The 20,578-nt window shown below is 38.0% G+C and overlaps 1 protein-coding gene across 5 annotated transcripts in view; it reads left to right on the forward strand.

The window, feature by feature from the left end:
• The window catches only part of GPD2 (glycerol-3-phosphate dehydrogenase 2), a 131,140-nt gene that overhangs the window by 87,647 nt on the left and 22,915 nt on the right, over positions 1 to 20,578 (forward strand). For all 5 annotated transcript variants that reach the window (XM_057745036.1, XM_057745034.1, XM_057745035.1 and 2 more), the window contains 3 exons: positions 10,279 to 10,443; positions 11,272 to 11,416; positions 17,870 to 18,063. In XM_057745036.1, coding sequence (XP_057601019.1) covers positions 10,279 to 10,443; positions 11,272 to 11,416; positions 17,870 to 18,063 — 504 coding nt within the window. The remainder of the gene's footprint in view (positions 1 to 10,278; positions 10,444 to 11,271; positions 11,417 to 17,869; positions 18,064 to 20,578) is intronic.

Consider the following 20,578-nt stretch of genomic DNA (forward strand, 5'->3'; position numbering starts at 1 on the left):
ATTAACTCTGCTTTGCAGGTGAAGAAACAGGCTCTGACGGATACAGGGATGTGCCCGGCATCAGGTCGCTGTGTCCTGGACTCAGGTGTTCTGTCTCCAGGTCCAGTGCTCTCTCTGGGCTGAGAGCCTGCTTTTCTTGTTCATGTGATAGTACACATTCTTTTCAATCAGGACATTCAGCTCTGGTCAGACTGATTTGATAACAGCTTGATAAGGTGTGGAATCTTCCTGTGATTAGAGAGAGAAATCTGATAAGATACAGGACTCACTTACAACAGATAAAGCTTCTCAAAAGGCTGCTTCCAGTTAGAATTCCCCAGCTGGTCCTTAGGACATGTTTCGATGTGTTTATTATGTAGCTCACACTCAGAATCACCTCTGGGGCAAGTGGAGCCATTCCAGCAGGTTTGTAAAAAGTTGTGTGCATGTACTCACACACAAATGAGGAGACAGGCCTGGAAGGTGGTTCTGGTAAGCGAAAAGATTCACTTACTCACTTTCGCCAGTCCTTTGTGAGAGGTTGATTGTTTGCCATTGAAGGCTTTCTTTCCCTTTGTTATAGAATTCAGTTCTCAGTTGGCTTATTAGATATTTTGGGATGGCAGCTTATAAAATTGGTAGAGCTGGAAAGAACCAGAGAGATCATGAAGTTCCCCTCTGTGGCTCCAGCAGTGAGGAAACTGAGGCACAGGGCTTGGGACTGGTGCAGATTTTTAATCACAGGCAAAAGAAATTGGGCTGACTTCAGGAGAAAAGAACTTTTCGAGAGGACCTTGAACAACAGGCGGAGAGGCTAGGAAAGCTGCTGAAACTATAAATGATTGCAGCAACCAAAGCTACAGGTGAAATCCTATCCTAGAACTGGTGCACTGAAGACGTTAATGCTGATTACTCCCCCTCGTGTCTTGGTCTGCCATCGCTGTTCACATCTCTGTCCCTGCACCCCTAGAATGGGATGGCACTGCTGCTGTTTTGCCACCACCTTTGAATTCTCCACGTTCGGTTCTCTGGGTCACTAGCTGTAGGTTGAAGTCTATGTGGAGAGCATCTGATTGGCAGAGCGGGGTTAGAGGTCCGTGTCCTGGGGGAAGGGGTCGCCTCTGCCTCTTCTCTTGCAAGGCTTATATGATGGGGAGAAGGGGGCTGGATGCTGGGAAGCAAAAACAAACAAGCAAAACCCAGACAGACAACTGTTATCTGTTTCAGACACGTATCCAGTTAGTGGCTATTTGAGGCATTAGAACTTGGGTCTTTTGACTTTTCTCAGTTTATAGCAAGTGTTGATTTCCTTTGTAAAAACTGGCAGAAGCTCCCCATTTTTAAAAGAAAATGAAGTCCTCTGGATGAAGACTTGGCAATTCTAATATTTTGAAACACTCTGTTATCCTGTCAACGCTATTTTTCTTCTGAATTGAAAACCATTCTCCTGTCTTCCTATCCTTTGTAGCACATGGGAAAGAATACCTTGCTCGTTGGTGGTAAAACATGAAGAGAGAGAGAAAGAGAAACAAAAAGAGCAGACAGAGTTCAGGAAGTGCAGAGATTAGAGAGTAGTTGTTACAGGTTTCAGGAAAAGTTTGCCAAATTGATGAGCAAGAAACCATTTAGAACTAGAAAATATACAGAGCTTTTTTTGTTTTTATTTTTAAACTATTTTGGGCAGTAGCAATATCCTTAATTAAGGTACAAAGTGGTCTTGACTTTTCAGTAAGTTTTTTAATCTTTTAATAATAATAATTAATATTTATTGAGAGCTATAATGTCATAATATACATTCCCTATCTCACTCCTCACCGTCTGTCAATCCCACTGTCATTTCCCCATAGAGATGAGTGACTAGAACCTTAGATGAAGCAAACAGCGTGAGATTTCACAGTTGGTAGAGATGGGGCTTGAACTTAAGCCCACACTCCTATAAACGAAGCCTTGCAAATCTTCCTGTAACATAAGAGAGAAAAGGAGGTATGTCTGGAGCACTATGCTTGGTGATATTTTAAGAAAACTGCAGAGGAAAGAGAAAGGAAAAGTGGTAAGAAATGGAGAGACTTTTTGGGACTTGTGACTTTTCCAAGTTAGACTGTAAACTTGTTCTCAGAGTCCTGGGGTAGCTGGGCCAATCCGTTTCAGTCTGCTCTCCACAGTGATACTTAGCTCACTGCCTGGCACATAGTAGGTGTTTAGTTAGTATTTGTTAAAGAAATGAATCTCAAGCATCCTCAGGTCAGTTATCTTGGGTTAAGATGCTAAGCGTTCCAGACTGCTGCTCTCAAAGGTGCTTATCAGTGACTTTGGTGCATCTCACAACCAACCAAGGAGGATGACCTGTGGCTTTAGGCCGCATAATTGTATGGTCTGTAAAAGAGTCTCTATAGTGTGTCATGCTTCCTGATTTTTCAACTTCATTGCATTTAAATTTTGTCACATTGCTCCTTTTTCTTTTTTCTTTCTTAAAAGTATAAAAACCTATTTTTGACTTGTGCTAGAGAGAGAATTAATTGTTCTTTATGGGAGGGGAGGGGGTCTTCACCATAAACTGATGTATAGACATTTTTGCACAGATGAGAGCAAGTGAATACCCAAAGCATTCTGTTGTTTGCAGTTTAAATGTGGTTTTATTTTCATTCAAATCTAGCTAGACTCCTAAGTATCTGAAGAGTAGAAAACTTACTCTTCATTAGATTCATTTAAAACTTTTTCAAGAAAGCAAAGCCCTGAGGGTATGGAAACTTTATGTGCTTAAATATGTCACGTTAAGGCACTTCACAGTGTTTCGTTTACATGGGGCCAGAGACCACAGATCCATGCTGATTGCTAATTATTCAGATTGTAAATAGCTTATTCGAGAACTTAGGGTGAGACAAAAGAAAGATGAAGGAACAAAAGGCCCGCGATAATGAGAAGGATATTGTGAAGAGAAGGGCTGGGCAGAATTATGATGCAGGTCACATTCTGTGCCTGTATTTAATTGTACCTTTGTATTTAATAATAAAAATGATTACATGCTCAGGGCTTACAGGTGTCCCTTCCAGAGAACTGTAGTATGGATAAGTGACAGCAAATTACTCCAATTCATAAACTTTGAATATTATGCTTTTATTTTGAGTTTCACCAGTCTATATTAGAAGACATTTCCTGCAAAAATATACATCAGCCCAGGAAGATTTTTAAACCTAATTCTTGATAAGTATTGATCTGTATAAAATATAGGTGACTACTTCAAGGTATGAATGACAAAAATTCACTTTGAAGACACTATTTAATCAAATGTGGTTGTGCTAGTACCATAGTCACATTTCTGATAGTTTATGCTTCGTATAAGCTTTGGATATAACTGCATATCAGCAGTGATTAAAGTTTATAGGCCCTGCTGTTAGGACTTCTTCTCCTTCCCTGCATTTTCTCTACTTCTCGCTTATCTTGACCACTTTTTGTAACTGCCCTGCCTTTCCTAACTCCCCAGGGAGTTGCTCTCCCTACTCCTGTTTCCCCTTCTGTTGCCATTATTGCAATTTGAATTGTCTTATTAATTTGTTTTACTTGATTTTACCTGTCTTCCCCATTAGGATGGGATTCCATAGAGTAGAGACCAGAGTTGGCTTATTTTCACTACTCAGTGGGTCCCTAATGCCTGTCATCATGCCTGGCTCATCACATGTCCTCAGTCAATATTTGTTAAAGGAAGCTGACCATACAGCAAGCCCTTGCTTGCTTTATCACTGGCCTTTTTCTTTTGCTTGTACTTTCACCAAAAATTGTGTGGTAGAAGACATCCTGCTTCTATCGTCTGCCGAGTAGCTAGGTAGAGAGACAATAAATAGTTCCTTGTTTCAGTGGAGACCACAGCTATAGTGGGGGTGGGGTTAGGGGTTAGGGGCTCTTCCTAGAATCTTTAAGGCTTGAGCACATTTCCTATATTTGAACAATCTCTGACCTGTGATTATGTTCTATAATCATGTTCATTCATTTATTCATTCATTCAACAGATATCTGAATGTCCACCAAGTAGCAAATGCTATGGTAGGTACTGGTAAAGCAAAATTGGATAGGATGTACTCTGTCCTCTAGGAACGTATTATTAGAATCAAGGTGCCCTAGGCCTGGAACTATATCTGTTTGGGTGTCTGTTGTAAATCCAGCCCCTAGCTTAATCCTTGGCACATTTAAAAGCATGTAGTACGTATATGCTCAATAAATGAGTGAATGTTGAATGCAACTATTTGGAAAATAGTTGGTGCTGTAATGAGGATATGTACATAGTGCCACAGAAGCACAGAGGAGAGAAGGCTGTCGTGTCTGAGAGGAGTCAGGGGAGGTTTCATGAAAGAAAGGTGAACATTTAAAGAGTTTACCAGGAAGGGTAAGATGTTCTATGGAGTAGGGAGACCATGAGTGAAAAGTCAGAGGTGTGACAGAGCTGAGTTTTATTCAAGGCTGAGCACTTTGGCCAGCCTGGAGATTTAGGGCGAGTGTAAGGGGTGGTGGGCATCGAGACTGTTATGAAGTTCCTTATTCAGGTACCCTATGCACCAAATAGCTTTTATGCCACAATTTAATCACCTACCACCATCTATTTATAGCATTTCTGTAGGAAAATTGTGTTCTAAATAGCCATCTTAGAATGCAGGCTCGAAGACAGAACCTGTTTTTAAGCTGAGACTGACTTTATTAGAAAATTGGCTACTTTGCCTATATACGTTATCTGTTGCCACAGTTCCGCATAACAGCCATAAAACCTCAGTAGTATAAAAACAATTAGGATTTATTGCTCCTGCATTGGAGTATTCATCCAGCTTGTTCTTCGGATCTTGTCTGGGGTTGGCTCAGCGATTCTTCCGGTCTCCACTGGACTTGCAGGCATGTTTGGAGGTTCAGCGGAGACTCACTGCCTGTCAGCTGATGTAGGATGGCCTGGGCTGGGATGGCTGGGGCAACTCACCACAGGCCTCTCATTGTCCTCCTGGTACCAGCAGGCTAGCCTGGGTGTGTCATTTTCATAGCATTGGCAGAGCCTCCTTTTTAAATCGTACCTACGCACATTCCCTCGACCAAAACAATTTCACGTGGCTGGGTCCAGAGGCAAAGTGGGAACCGACACTGTGAGGACTCTTGGCATTGGGCATGGATACAGGGAGGGGTGAAGAACTGGGACAACTTTTGCAATATAATATGTGACTCATAAAGCTAATCAAATCAGTATTTCCTTATAATTCTAGATCTAATGGAAGAATATGATTTCTCATTTTATTTTTCTGATTTCCTTTATAAAACACCTATATTTGGGTCTTCATTAATCTCAGTCTTTTTTTTTTTTAAACATGCTGGGCCAAAGTCAGAGAAATCAGAGATGAGGAAAAGATTGAAGTGAAATCATGAAAGAGATAGGTGGCTATTGAAGAGTAGCCATTACCTACCTTGTATCATTTCAGAGGTGCCCACCCAGCTCCTCTCTGTTTATAGGACACTGAAACCCATAGGAATGCAGTGCATCACCTACATTCCCCCAGCCAGGTTAGTAACTCACTCAAAACTTATGACCTCATCATCCTGCGCCCAGGGCTGTGTCTTGTAAGGTACATTCTCCCTAAACTGCTTCATGTATCTTCCTGATCCCCTGCATTCCCCACACAAATAATCATTTTTATAAATCACTTACTTTTAGGGGAAATTGCATTGGTGTTATAATTTACCTGAAGAGAATGTTCTCCTTTGGCTTTTTAAGCTTACTCATCGTATGTGCTTAAACCAGAATTTAGTGATCCCCTTACACGCACACACACCCCCCAATTTTGCTCTTCCTCTACCTATACTCTTCCCATGAGAAAGGAAAATTTTAAGTGTAATGGTTATATTAAATCAACTTGAGTTTGGTGTGTAAGCCTTTGAATTACCTTTGCCAGACTGTTAAGAAGCTTCCTCAGAAGTCGTTGTGTCACTCACTGTCAGTCTGAGACGATAAAGCATGCCCTATGAATTTTGTGAGAAATGGGATTGAAGCTTTAGGGAGGTGTTCTTTCACACAAGCATCCTTTTCCCCTCTGCTAGAAGTAGTCACGTGACTGCATAAGACCCAGGTTGGGGCACGGGGAGGTGGAAGGAAATACTCTGAGCATTTCCACAGTGGTGGTTTTTTATTGATGCTAAAGTTATGGACGGTGTTATTTTAATTAAGAACTTTTTTTTTTTTTTTTTTTTGCTAACAGTTAGACTTTCTATATGGTTTCTGGGTCCGTAGATAGGTCTGTGGCTATCTGTGTAGATGGCCATTTAACAGTAGGCTGGATTAAAGGAAGATTGTATGTAGAATTTCAGAGCATCTTGGAATTTTAGATCTGAAGGACCAGGAAAATGCCAGGTAATTTGTTATGTGGGGTTTTTTCACGTTTACTCATTCTTCATACCCTTTACACATTCAGTGATTGTTTCTCTTTTTTTTCAGTTATTTTGCATGTTAACTTAGTTGCCAAACTTTGACACCCTCTGAGGAGAACAATATTGCTCTGTATCCAAAATATTTATATTTAAGGCCTATCTTATAGAAAATTACATCTTAAAATGTTTTTCACTTAAAATATCTCTCACTATTCTGGGTGCAAGGCCATTGCGGACTAAGGCAAAATCCTTCTCTGCCACCACTGACCTTCATCTTTTTGGTGGGTAGATTTTATATTTTGTTTTTCTAAACAAGAGAAAACAGTTACAGTTCCACCTCTTATGTGCTTCCTCTCATCTGAGTTGTAAGTTCAGTATGTGCACATATGTAAGATTTCAAGTGCAAAAGGAGAACAGAGTAGGAAACAGATTTTCACAGTCCCCGTCTGGGTCCTTGCGTAAGTGCCAATGTAAAGCTATTCACTGATCAGTGAATAGTATCGTGTTGCCTGGCTCTAAAGAAAAGGATTTGAAAATCCAAACTTAATAAGCAGATCAATTGGGTGGGGGCGTTGAGATTATTGTATTGCATTCTAATGATATGCAGTGTTGTCAAAAACTTTTTTCTCCAGGAATAAAATTACAGGAGGCATATATAGATAGATACCTTTCAAAATGTCAGGAAAGGGAGTTGGAGGGAATTTAGTTACGAGTAGTGAAATTATACCACTTATCACAGGAAGCATGCACTGCGAGCATCTGGGTATCTCAGGGTAAAGGGTAAATTTACTGTGGGTTGGGGAGGGGGAGGTCTGCCCTGAATCCAAGCAGGTCAATGAATTAAGCTGAATGTCTGCGAAGAGGGGACTTCTGGGTGGAGGTGTGAGCTCCTGGACCCAGAGGGAAGTCAGAGTACTTAACTCCTCAGTTTTTAGGAGCTTATAATAACTGTGTTTGCATTCCTCTGCAGAGCAAAGGGCAACTTGCGGGTTAAGCCTTGAGGGAATCATTCACATCCCTTTCTCCTTCTGTCTCACGTATTCAACTTCAGTATAAGGGCTGGTTTGGGTTTAAGTTTAGATTTTACACGTTTCTGGGGTTTCCCTGCTCCCCTTAAGTTTATTGCCACCAACTTACTGATGTCTGAAATTTTTTTTAACTTGAGACAAAGCATTCCATTCTATGGTTAGAGATAATACTATAAATCTATAAAGACTATAAAATTTTATATAATTATGTAAGATTTATATAAATCTAGAAGACTGTAAATCTAAGATTATAAATAAACCTGTTTATTTAACACATCAAATGGAATTTGACTAAACTTAACACTCATTGAATACCTGTTCTATGCTTGGTATTAACGAGGAAAAGAAAAGATCAACAAGTAAGACTTTATGACTGGGCTGAGGAGACATGAAAATCATATAATAATTACAGTGAGATGTTACTTACAGAACAGAGGTCTCCCTGTATCTTTCTCACCATTGGCTTCCTTGCATTTGTCACAGAGCCTGAACTCATACTCAGGCCTTTTTTTTTTTTTTTTAAGTTTATGGATACATGTATGACCAGTTCATAAAGACTATAAAAATGATATGTGCAAGGTACAGTGTTGATGCAGAGGATGGAATGAACAACTTGACCTTGGAGGGAAGCGACTCAGATAAGGAGAGTCTTCATGGGGAGATATTTGAATCAGCTCATGAGAGAGGAATAGGAGTTGTCCAGAGCTCCCAGAATGCTTTTCCAGCCAAAAGAATTAAGTGTGGACAAAGGCAAGAAGGTGTGAAGTGACATGCACGTTCAGGGAGTTGTAGATAATTTGACAAACCTATACAGCAAGAATAAAGGGAGTAGAAGAATTTTGGCAGGAGAGGGCCTTCATAAATAAGTAACATTTTTGATGAGTCAAGGCAAGTGCTACTGGGTATCAGGGTGGGCATGCAAAATAAGGACCAAAGGAGCTTGTTTCCACCTCACACTCTTATCTGAAGTTGATCTTATTTACCTTCAAAAGTATGGGGATTTGGAAGCTAATTAGCGAGGCATATCTTAGTATAGAAACAAAAGTATAGATTTTATATTTTCAAAAGTTAGAGTTTCATTACCAGATGATCGTGTAAATATATATACCACTTTACAAAGGGATCTGTCATTTAATAAATGGGATTTCTGCCTGTTTCCTTTCGAACAGTGACATCAAATAGGATTTAAAATACTTGGTTCTCACGTAACTTTCCAGAGACTCCTCCTGTGTATAAATCAAGGCACACTTGGATGGGTGAGAGTTTCCCTACCATAGGAACATGACTTGGATTCCTTGTACTACCTGTAGGGTGTTTCATTGTTATGTACATAAATCTACTAGAAAGTTTGGGTGGGATGAATACTTTCTTCAATTTAGATGTGTGATCTCTTTAAAGTTAAGTTTAAGAAACTCACTTTTATTAACATAGGGCTCACTTAATATTGGAATATGCTTCACAAAGTTAAATGTATACAAACAGTCCAAAGAAACAAAATAAAAATTCCATTATAGATCTTCTCTTTAAACTTTAAATGTACCTAGCACCTTCAGGGTCGTGCCGAGTTGAAATTGATAGAAATGCTACCCTTCTTTCTTCCCACTTATCGTTGAGCTGCTGCTGCTGTTTTCTTTCTTCTACTTTCATTCTATTAATTTTTGGATAAAATAACTCCTTATTTTGCATGTTGAGGTTTAAAGTATGTTCTGTACTTGACAGAGGCTTTAATTTTGAGGGAAAGGTTCTTGGCTGATTGCATTAGTTCAGCGGTTCTAGAATAAGAGGTTTGTGGGGAGGGGCGGCAGAATCCTGTCATTGATTCTCTCGTTATAACTGTGCCCTTTTAGCTGGAACCGATTACCTGTGTAGTGCTTCTGGCCCTGCACAGACTGAATCACAAGGAAGAAACTTTACATAAACCATTTATACTAAATGTTTGGTATGCTGGCAACATAAATCAACAACAATATCCATTATAAATTCATCCCTTTATCAGTATTATCTTGATAGAACTGATCCCAGTGTGTGGGAATTTGAACCCTGCTTCAATACATCTAGCCCTGGGTAATTAATTATTCAGGGCACAGAGAACCTGGCCCCTGCACTGTAGAGTCATTCTTCCTGGTCAGCGTTAACTCCACTGGCAATAATAAATAGAAAAAGTCTCTAGTGATGCCAGTATTTTAAAGTGATTAATCATCTTTCCCCCCTTCACCTCCCCCTTCGTTTTCTTTAACTAGGATTTTTCAGCAATAAATCTTTAACAGTACAGGTAGGAATTGTTCTGTAATTAAATTTCGCCCTGCTTAATTTCTTACCTTTTATGTACAGTTTTAGAAAATGTTACGTTTTAAGCAGCTCTGATCAGAATTCAAACCCAGAAAAATCCTTTTATAGAACACTGAGAGATTCTCTACGGAAGATTAAGCTCTTGATTTTGAATGTTAGATAGAGCGTGTATTCATAAAAACTGTTACTCAGCACCAGTTGGGGTGTCAGAGATTCTGAAGTTTTGAATTGCTTCGCTTTCATGCATACGGGTTGTCTGTATCAGGAAAAGTCTGACATACACATATGTTCCCAAACTGAGAGAATAATTACTTATTTCTTAACTTTCAGATAATTGATGTGAGCTCTGTAGGAAAGGGAGATTTTTCGTCCTTTTGTGGTACGCAAAATGCACTTGCAGAAGCGGCAGGTAAATGCCTGACCGAGAACCACCATGTATTTTCAGATCATGCCCTAGAGAGCTGACCAGCCATCATGTATATTCTGGGTGACAGGGACAGATGTGACATATCTGTTGTGACACACTTCTGTACCACCCGTCCGTGGCTCGAGGTGACTCCTGTCCCTCCTCTGATGCTTTCCCCTGCTGCAGGACAACACAACGACGCACGGATGAACCTAGCCATCGCTCTCACTGCTGCCAGGTACGGGGCTGCCACTGCCAATTACATGGAGGTCATGAGCTTGCTCAAGAAGACAGACCCCCAGACAGGGAAGGAGCGTGTGAGTGGTGCGCGGTGCAAGGATGTCCTCACAGGTATGCAAAGGCTCTGGCAGGGAGGGATTTCTTAGCATCTTGCCTTGCCTGTGTAGTGACTGAATGATAATTTTTCTGTCACTTCTCTTTTAGCGAAGGCAGATTTCAGAGTCCTATTAATTATATTCCTTAGTATCAACAGTGACTAGTTTCACATGAAAATTTTCCCTCATGGGACCTGGCCGTTCTTCCTCTTTGTGTTAAACAATAATGATGATTGTGATAATACTAAATGCCCAGGAAATTCCCACAGCTGTGAATGCATCCTGTTTTCTTTACAAAAACATGTTATTAAGAAATTTCAGCGTGTGCCAAGTTTCAAAGTATCCTCTCAGTCACATAAGCAGTGTCTTTACATGTCGTTAAAGTCCATCACCTTAACTTTGGTGAGATTTTCATGCCTGTCCAGTTCTAGGGCCTTGTGGGCAAAATTTCAAAATTACATCATTTCCTTCAAAACCAGCCCTGTGAAATATATCGTCTCACGGCAACACTGCTCACACATCTGAGTTTTAAGGAGAAAGCGGCTAATTTACTCACTCTCTTCCTATTTGGCACTTTAATGCTGGGCGTTTTGCAAACTAGAATAAAAGCTGAAATGAAAAAGTAGCATGCTTTTCTTCCTGCAGTTTGGACTTGGTTTCGGTAAATTCACTCACATGCAAGCCTTTTGTGTGGCTTCTCAGTGACTCTGGTTGCCCGTGTCACTTAGTTTGGCATACAATATACTCCGCCATAGGTTAAGTTCATAGATGAATTAATAATCCAAAGTGTCAGTGAGCAGAGGAACAAACAGGGTGTGTGATTGACGCTGCTTTTCTTTCACAGGGGAGGAATTTGATGTAAGAGCCAAGTGTGTTATCAATGCCACAGGACCTTTCACAGACACTGTGCGCAAAATGGATGATAAGGACGCTGCCGCTATCTGCCAGCCAAGTGCTGGCGTCCACATCGTGATGCCTGGTTATTACAGGTACCCGTGTTCCCACTCGGCCATTGTTACCAGGGAATGAGGGCCACGAGAAACTGTCAACATTTATTCTTGTAGCACACCTTTCTTACTAATAGATGGTCTAGCTCACTGTTCAAGATGAGGAGAAATTAGTAAAAAAAAAAAAAACCCCAAAAACAAAACAAAACAAAACCTCTTCCAGAACACAGAGTACACATCAGTCTTGTGTATTTGTTAGCTTTTATGGCAATACTTCTTTCTACGAGTTAAGTGATTTGGAATCTATTTTTGTACTTTTTCAGTGTACTTAACCATCAGAGGCTAAGCCTTAGTATTTTTGAATTTTAATTTTCATTAGAACCCTGAAATTAATTTTGCAAAAATTTCCATAAAGGACATTTTCAGTAAAACACTAAAAAAGTTAATTTTGTAAAATACCCAGATTTGCTTATGAGGAATCTGAAAATGAGGACCACTCAAGTATTCTTATGTTTATAACTTTTGAAATGTGTTTGAAAATATTATAGCAAGTAAAAATTGGTTATAATTTCTGATTTATTATGTTAACACAGATAATTAAAGGTAAAGAAATAAAGATAGAGATGAAATAAGAACAGCTATTAATTGAAAATCATTTAAGTTGGGTGATAGGCACATGAAACTACACAATTTTTGTGTTTGAATTTTTAATATTTTTTTATTTTAGTAAATTAGAAAAGAAATGTTTATATGATCCTAAGAAATTGATAATGATTACCCCCTCATATACATTTCAAGACATCTGGGGGGAAAATTCGTGTGTCCATGCTGCATATGGAACATTTTTATTTCCATACGTAGTAAACCTAATAGGCAAACTAGTGCATAATTTTGTGAAATAATGATTTATGCTCAGTGTATTCATTAAGACATTATTTGTAGTTAAGAAATATTACAAACCGCTTCAGTTTCTAACCTTAGAAGAATGGATAAGTAAGTTATGGTGTATCTGCAAGGGGGAGTTACTATATGGTCATTAAAAATTATAATTATAAATAACGTTAGTTTCCTAAGAAAACATTAGTGATGCAATATTAGTTTAGAATGAAGGATACAAGGTTGTATGTGTAGGAAGATCTAAACATTATATAAGTAAATAGAAAAGAGATTAAAAGAAATATATTAAATACCAATGGTGATTATCTCTAGGTGATGTGATTATGGGTAAAAGGTAAGAATTTCTAGGTAATGTGGTTAGGATGAGAGCTGTCTCTTCCATATTTTAATAAGTTTCCATAAAAGACATATACATCTTTAATATTTGATAAAACTGATGTACAGATCCATGATATTTCATTGAATATCTGCATTCTTCTAGAATGCTATCCCGCTATGTAATAGATGATGCTGCCTTATTAATTATCAGTTTTCCAGTACATAAATCTTCTTGAAAAGAGTCCAAGATATACTTAATTGTACCAAACACACTTCTAATGATAAAGATATTACACTTCTACTGAGAAGAATATTAATGAAATTTCTTATCCACCAGCTTCCAAGGTTTCTTTGCTATTTTCTAAATGTCTATGTGTAGCTGGTAGACAGTCATTAGTATTTTAACATAGGACTGGAGAAGCCAAGGTGCTTCCAGTCTCAATAATAAAACTTATGCAGTGGTGTTTAATAGAGTTTTAAAAACTACTAAGCAGAAGTTTAGTTCAAATGAAAAGGAGAGAAGTAAATATATGTACATGTTACAGATGTTTCTTGTATATAGAGAAGTTTTCAAAAACAGTTCCAGACACAGTTATATACATTTATTTTGTGTTGGATAAAAATATGCAAGGCCAGCTACTTTGTAAGTTTTTTGGAGGCGTTTTATTATTTTTTTTTAACATTTCTTAGAGTACAGATGTAATACCTAAATCTGTAGACACACACATCACCATAATCCTTATATTTGTTTAGATCTTACTTGAGTCAACATATTTTCCTATGCATTGTGTTTCGTGTCTTCTTCAGTATTGTCCCATGATGTCAGAGAACACTTATTAGTATTCTGTATTATTCCCTATGTTATTTCTGCCATTTAATAATGACATTGTTTGGGACAAGCCATTTTATTCTGCAAACCTTAGTTTGCCTGTCATTAAAATGGGAAGGCATTCTGCTCTTTCTAGTACATAGACAAAGGCAGTATGAAGAGTAAGTTCAGGTAATACCTTGGTAAAGAACTTCCTGGTTTGTTCATCACTTTACCTCTCGCTAACTCTGCGACTTTGGGAAGCTGCTTATTTCAGCTTCTGGTTCCTCATCTTACGGTAGTACCTATTTGTATACATTTTGACAATGATCCTTTGTTTACTTTTTATCTTGTTTTCTTAACTGCTATTTCCCCAGCTCCTGGTACGTAATCTGGCACATAATAGTGACCAGTACATATTTTTTGAATGAATCCTTCAAACACTTTTGTGTTAACTTGCCCAAATTGAGATTGTTGCTTTTTTAAATTAAAATTTTAATATGATACCTATAAGGAAATTTTAAATAGATATTAAAATATAGAAACAAAATATGATTCTTCATTTTACTGCCCAGATAACCCCTGTAGATAAAAATAAACAAAAGTAATCACTATAGAAAAATAGAAAGACATAAAATGAAAAGTGAAAGCCTCCCTCTTTTCCTCCTGCCCCCAGCTTCAGTTTTTGATAATACTTCTTTCTGACTCCTTTCATAAAATTTTATGTTTACATTTTCACAGGTGTATATCCTTTTAAATTTTTTTTCATGAAGGAAGTCGTGCTACACATACATTCTGTATTATGCTTTATAATATGCTAATAACAGAGCAGATAGGTGGTTTTTAAGAAATATAAATATATATCACTTCCATGTATAATAGTATTTTCAAAATAGAATGCCTTCCTTAATCCTAAAAATTAGGCATTATCTTTGAGCCCCTGCCCATAAGTCATGAAAGTGTTAGTCACAGCTGGGTCTGTTTCAGTCTAAGATGCAGTAAGTGATCTCATTCTACTTTGGGAGAAATTAGTATCTCCATATTTAGCACCTTGAACCACAACCACTACACATCCTGTGGGAAACCTTAGAGGATTGGTCTGGCAGCCCAGTTCCTGTTCAGGCTCTTGCAGATGAGTCCCTTGGTTTGGGATTACAAGCCGTGTTAAGCGTTTGGTCCCTCTTTCAGCACTGACATTGAGCAGCCGTATCGCTGGCATGTCAGAGGGATGTTTTGTTCTCCATATCAAGTCACTCTCTTGGGTGGGTGGGGTCAGGAGATCTCAGACTGAAATGGTCCTCTGGATTTCTCCGTCAATCTCCCTCAACAGCTATAACTCAAGTGCTCTACTAGGGCCTCAGAGATGAGTCAGACCTTCTGGTGCTGCCCTCTAAACCAGCTGATGATAACTTCAGGTATAGCGTTTCAACTAGAACCTGGTCAGTTTGGCAATGCAGCAAGGTCAGGAGCCACTGGTTTATTGAGCGTAGGCGGCTACGTGGAGAGTGAGGACCAGGTATGCCGTGTATCCTGCTGGCTTATTTTCAGAGTATCTTTATGGCATTTATTAAGCTTGTTATGACCCTAACTGATATTCCACATGTGGAATTATCTTGTAGCAGCTTTCTCTCTCTCTCTCTCTCTTTCTCTCTGGATTGTTTTAATTTCAGAAAACTCAACACACAGAAATCATTTACTTTTGAAGGCACTCTTTACATTAAGAACAAATCTGGAGTTTTCATCAGAATTGTGGGTAGATGCTCTTACAAAAGCAGCAACAATACACCAAATGATTGAAATACATGAAAATAATCATCTCCTCCTTTCAGCCTACAGATGCTTTTTCACTACTGACGAGAGGTCACTTTTTTTTCTATAATGTGTGTGCATACTGCCAGCTCCAACACTGATTGCTAAGTAGTTAATAAATTGATTTCAGTTTAAATAAGGGTACTTCAGGACAGCAGTGGTCTGCATGAGAAAAATGTTCATTACACCTAATCCTAGACACACACATAAATTAGCAGCAAGCTTTTCCTGCTGATGTCAAGTGAATTATACATACTGAGAAAAGACCTATGCCTCACCACATTGTATATACCATCACTATAGTTGATAGCCATTTTCGAACTTTTGTGCGACCTTGCAGAATTAATCCTTCGTAAGAAAACAAACTTTTCCCTAAGGACGAGTTATGAATTGGGTAATTTAGAACTGATGAGAGGTATTTCCAAGTGGATTCTTAAATTTTTATACCATTCATTCATAGCTTTGTCTTCCCTCTGTGCTTGTTAATTTTATGTTTGACACATATGTCTTCACTTAAGCAGTTGATTCTCTACAGGTTCCAGTTATGTGTGTGTTGGTAACCATCACGTTCACCCTTTAAACTGCTTTTATTGCTCTGGAAGGTTTTAAAGGATTCAGTAGTTGTGCTTTTCTAACAGCATTTCATATCTCGGTTGCTGAATATTATAATTTTATGCTAAAGTTGATCAAGTTTATTGAGTTATTTAGACACATCATATGATATCTGATCCATATTGCAATCATATATAAAATATACCAACATGTAATTTGTTCCTTAAATATTAGAATATAGAACTTATCCTCTTGTTTCAATATAGTACTATTTACCAAATTGAAAGTTTGAACTCATGAGTCAGTTTCTAATCATGAAGTAACTGATTTAATCTAAGGGCATATCAACCCAGGATCAAATTACATGCTTACAAAAACATACTTTAACTAGTTTCTTTTAAGATCTTTAGAGAGTTTTATGGCAAATACACAGAAAAAACTATACACATAGAGACTGAAAATACTTGATATTTGTAGTTTTCAATGTATTTTTGAAAAGTAAAATTATTTCCTGCAAGTAACCCTGAGTGAAGATGAGATCTTAGCTGAAGGTTTAAATGATTGACATACTTCTGTGGTGTTTTTCCCATGTGCTAAATAGAAGAACTGAGGCCTGTTCTCTCCTATGTCTCATGTAGGCTGCAGACAGTGATTTCTTTCTGTAAGGCTGTGTGGACATGGCAGGCATTTCATGGGGCTGATGGGTCTTTGCAAAGAAATATTAGTGCTCCTTGTGGTTCAAATGAAGAAGATGCCTTAGCTAAGCTGACTAGATTTTTTTCATAAAAAAGTCATTTTTGGTTTGGTATTTAGACTCTCGTCCTTACACATTTGAATCTGAATTTCATTTCTTTTTTTTTTGATTTTAAGGGAATGTTAAACATAGTTGACTGTATGCCCTTTACAATATGTAAGTATAAGAGGAATTTCTTGAAATTTCTTGAAACCAAATAGAATTATGTTTCCTATTTCAGAAATGTTATTAATAGAAGCTGAAAATATATTTACAGAAAATACCTTTAACATTGGCTCCTTATGAGAATTCATTCAAATCGAAACAGCTATCTGAAGATTTGTAGTGTCCAGCAATTTGAAAGGGACGCTTTTCAGATTCCCCCTACCACTTTAACAACAGCTCCAAAATTTTAGAATGGTTAATGGATCCATTAAAACAACAGTTTCTAATGATTTAATAACACAAATGGACAGGTTTTGTTAATGTTTATTTATAGTTGCCTGTTCTTTCAGGTGTGTTTTACAGTTCGGTTTTAGAATATTAAGTGGGTATTAGAAAAATTCTTCATTTATATTTTTGAAGGTTTTACATAGTCTGTCAGAAGAGGCATGTTTGAACCTTGATTTAGTAGCATAATACACTGGCGTCTTCTGCCTATTTAAAGATCTGCATTGCTAAGATATGGCTCTCCTTTCTGACCTTACCCCAGTACACTGTTGTTTAGGCAGTAGTCGAAAACTGAGCCCTTTCCTCATGGATGCACTTCCTGAGATTTCAGTAAAATTGAAATAAAGTAAGAAATCTCATATTTGGTGAAGTGGTACAAGCTTATTCAGACACAAAGGAATAAAGACCTTTTTGATTACATTTTAGTTTCTAGAAAGTTAGACCCTTCACTTTTCTTATTCACTTCTGAGACCTTATACTGAAAGATATGCCAAATGTCAAATGTCCCAGGAAAATACTTTTCATAGACTTGAAAAAAGGTTGAAGAGCTATCCTTAACTGACCATCATAAAACAAATTATAGACATTGATCCTGCTGACATTATCTGATGTGCATGGTCCAAGGAATATAAAAACCCAAACAACCGGAAATTGAAATCCACTTAACTCACCTTGCACTGCGGAGTGGGGTGCCTCGTTCTGCTGTGGCATATTATTATTATCACACTTGTTGCATTCCTTTTGTGTTATCAGAATGTTTTTTTTTTCTTTTAGGAATTTCTAGATTAGGGTAGTGGCAATAAAAATAATAATTCACGTGTTTCCTGTTTGTTTATGTGAGAATTAGTGAATAAAATGTTTTTAGAATGCGGATTAAGATCAAACTTCAGCTAATTTCAGAAATATATCACCTTTCTTTTTACTCCAGCCCAGAGAGCATGGGACTTCTTGACCCAGCGACCAGTGATGGGAGAGTTATTTTCTTCTTACCCTGGCAAAAGATGACTATAGCTGGCACTACCGACACTCCAACTGATGTCACACACCATCCGATTCCTTCCGAAGAAGACATCAACTTCATTTTGAATGAAGTGCGTAACTACTTGAGTTGTGACGTTGAAGGTAACTGATACAGTTCTTTAAGTTTACCCTCCCTCTTTTGTATCTCTCAAACCATTCCAGCTCTCTCTGGGTAACTACCGTGTGTCCAGTCTGACTCATCTTCACACTTGGCCAACTCTAACTCTTAACGTGCTGACCACTTCTTCTAGAAGGTTTATGAGGGCCAAGTTATAACACAATAAGAAGAAGTTGCCCTTTTTTCCCTCTGCTTGCTACATTCACATGAAGTGCATACTGTCCTTTTCTGGCCATTAACGGGAGCTCTAAACACCCATGCTCTTCCAGAAGAGTATGAAATGTTTGCATCACTATTTAATTTCTAGAGTTTGGGAAGCTCTGATTTACAGACCTAGGATATCCGTAGGAAATAGTTAATCAGAGAAATGAGAGGATAAAGATATGTATTCTAAGAAATTTAGTGAGCTGTTACTGTGTGGAAACTGGAGTATTAACAGTGGATTTAGCTAAGAAGGATAAGTATACGTGTTTTAATTGAGAAAAACAAAGTTTACTTCTTACCAGTGCTAACCTGAACATGCTTTCTTTTTAACTTGGATGTCGTAGAGTTTTTTCCAGTGGACATATGTGGTATAATGCATTTTTTAAATCTAGGCTAGTTTCAAACGTTTCCCAGTATTATTTAGTTATCTCAATTAATAGCCTCACCATCCATCTAGTCACCCAAGCTAGAAATGGCATGCTTATCTTTGCTGATCCTTTTCTTTCCACATCCAGTCCAATTCCCACCTATGCTCAATCTGAAGTATCCTGTAAATCGCCTCTCACTTTCGTTACCCTGGTTCACATCTGTGTCATTTTTTACTGAAACAGTTTCATCGGCCCCCTAATTGGCTTCAATATATGTCTCTGTCCCCACCCAGTCTGGTCCTTCCATCAGAACTCTCTAAAACACAGTTCTGATCATCACTTCCCTGCATAAAAATATCCCTTTGATGTCTTATCATTAACTTCAGGAAAAATTTTAAACTGTCTCATATGCAGTCTACGGCTTTTTACAACTTGTCTTTGCAAGTTTATTTTCAACTACTTTACCTCTGTGCATTCAGTAGTTTAATCATATTATATTACTTACATATTTCCCAATCAGGTTATGTACTTTTAAACCTTCATGCCTTGTTTATTTAGGTTGAAGTCTTGCTCTGGAATGTCCTTTCCCCTAGCTTCTCGTTTTGGCAAAATACTACTTATACTTCAGAAGCCACCTATCTTTTTTAGTCCCCTAGAACATTGGTCTAGTATATCACAACATTATACAATAGGTAATAATCTAAGATATATTTTCACTTGGAGCTCCTTAAGGGTAAGAATTCTTTATTCAGCTACAAAGCTTGTTATACATCTGGTACACCACTCATGTTTGTTTTAAGTCAAAATGAAGTAGTAATAGGGGTTTTGATGCTGATAGCAATTTGAAAACTTTCTATATTAATATAGAAAGTTTAAGATCTTTGAAAAAGAGTCTTCATCTGTTTATATCAGCAGTCTCCTGTAATGTTGGCTTCAGTGGAGGACATGCAAAGGCACAATTTTTGTCTTCATGTGACTCACCAGCATCTATGAATCCTTTTTCCCTGAAGAATGTTTTTCATTATGTGATCACATGTTTACAAACAAACGAAACAAAATGCTTTAAAAATGGTTTAGGGGATTCTCCTAGTTGAATTGATCGATCCATATTGTATAGTTTTTTTTCTTCTAATTTCAAGTAATGGATGTAATTTCATTTTGAGTAGAGTCTCTTTGGATATCTATAATAATAGTGTAAATGTATTTAAGACATGTAATTGAAATCTGTGTGGCAAATTTATAGTCTTTCCCACGCACACACACACTCTTTCTCTCTCACGGTTATTTAAGAAATAGTCATGCCCTGTTTAATATCCTGTTATACATGCAAAATACATTGCAATTTCAGCGTGGTGCTTCCCTCCCCCCCGCCTTTTGCAAGCTAGGAGGAGCTTCATCTGGGTATGATTGTGTTTTACTGTATTGATTATTGTTAATGAATCCTGTTTCATTTCACATTTACCTGGGAATAATGTTTGTTAAAAGTGGGTTTGGGCTTCCTAGGTGGTGCAGTGGTTAAGAATCCGCCTGCCAACGCAGAGGTCACAGGTTCGATCCCAGCTCCAGGAAGATCCCACATGCCATGGAGCAACTAAGCCCATGTGCCCAAAAAAAAAAAAAAAAAAGTGGGTTTATATTGGGCCCCAAGAGCAGGAAGTTTAGGTTGTTAGAGCAAAAAATAAAATTAATTCAAGAACAGAGAGCTATAGTTGACAGTTTCCAAGTTCTTAAAGTTCAAATGCACTAAGAAGAAATCTAACTGCTTATACGTGCTGAGAGGCTGAATGTGCTGGAAACAGGTGTAGGTTCCAAAAGGCCACCATGCCCATATCATGGGTGGGGATTTCCACCAGTGAAATGAGCCTTGGGCTGGAACAGAGACTGAGCCTGTACCCTCACTTTTATTCTGCTTTTTAGTAGATAGAAG

The sequence above is a fragment of the Hippopotamus amphibius genome, chromosome 8 (genome assembly GCF_030028045.1).
Source record: "Hippopotamus amphibius kiboko isolate mHipAmp2 chromosome 8, mHipAmp2.hap2, whole genome shotgun sequence".
Classification (NCBI taxonomy): Eukaryota; Metazoa; Chordata; class Mammalia; order Artiodactyla; family Hippopotamidae; genus Hippopotamus; species Hippopotamus amphibius.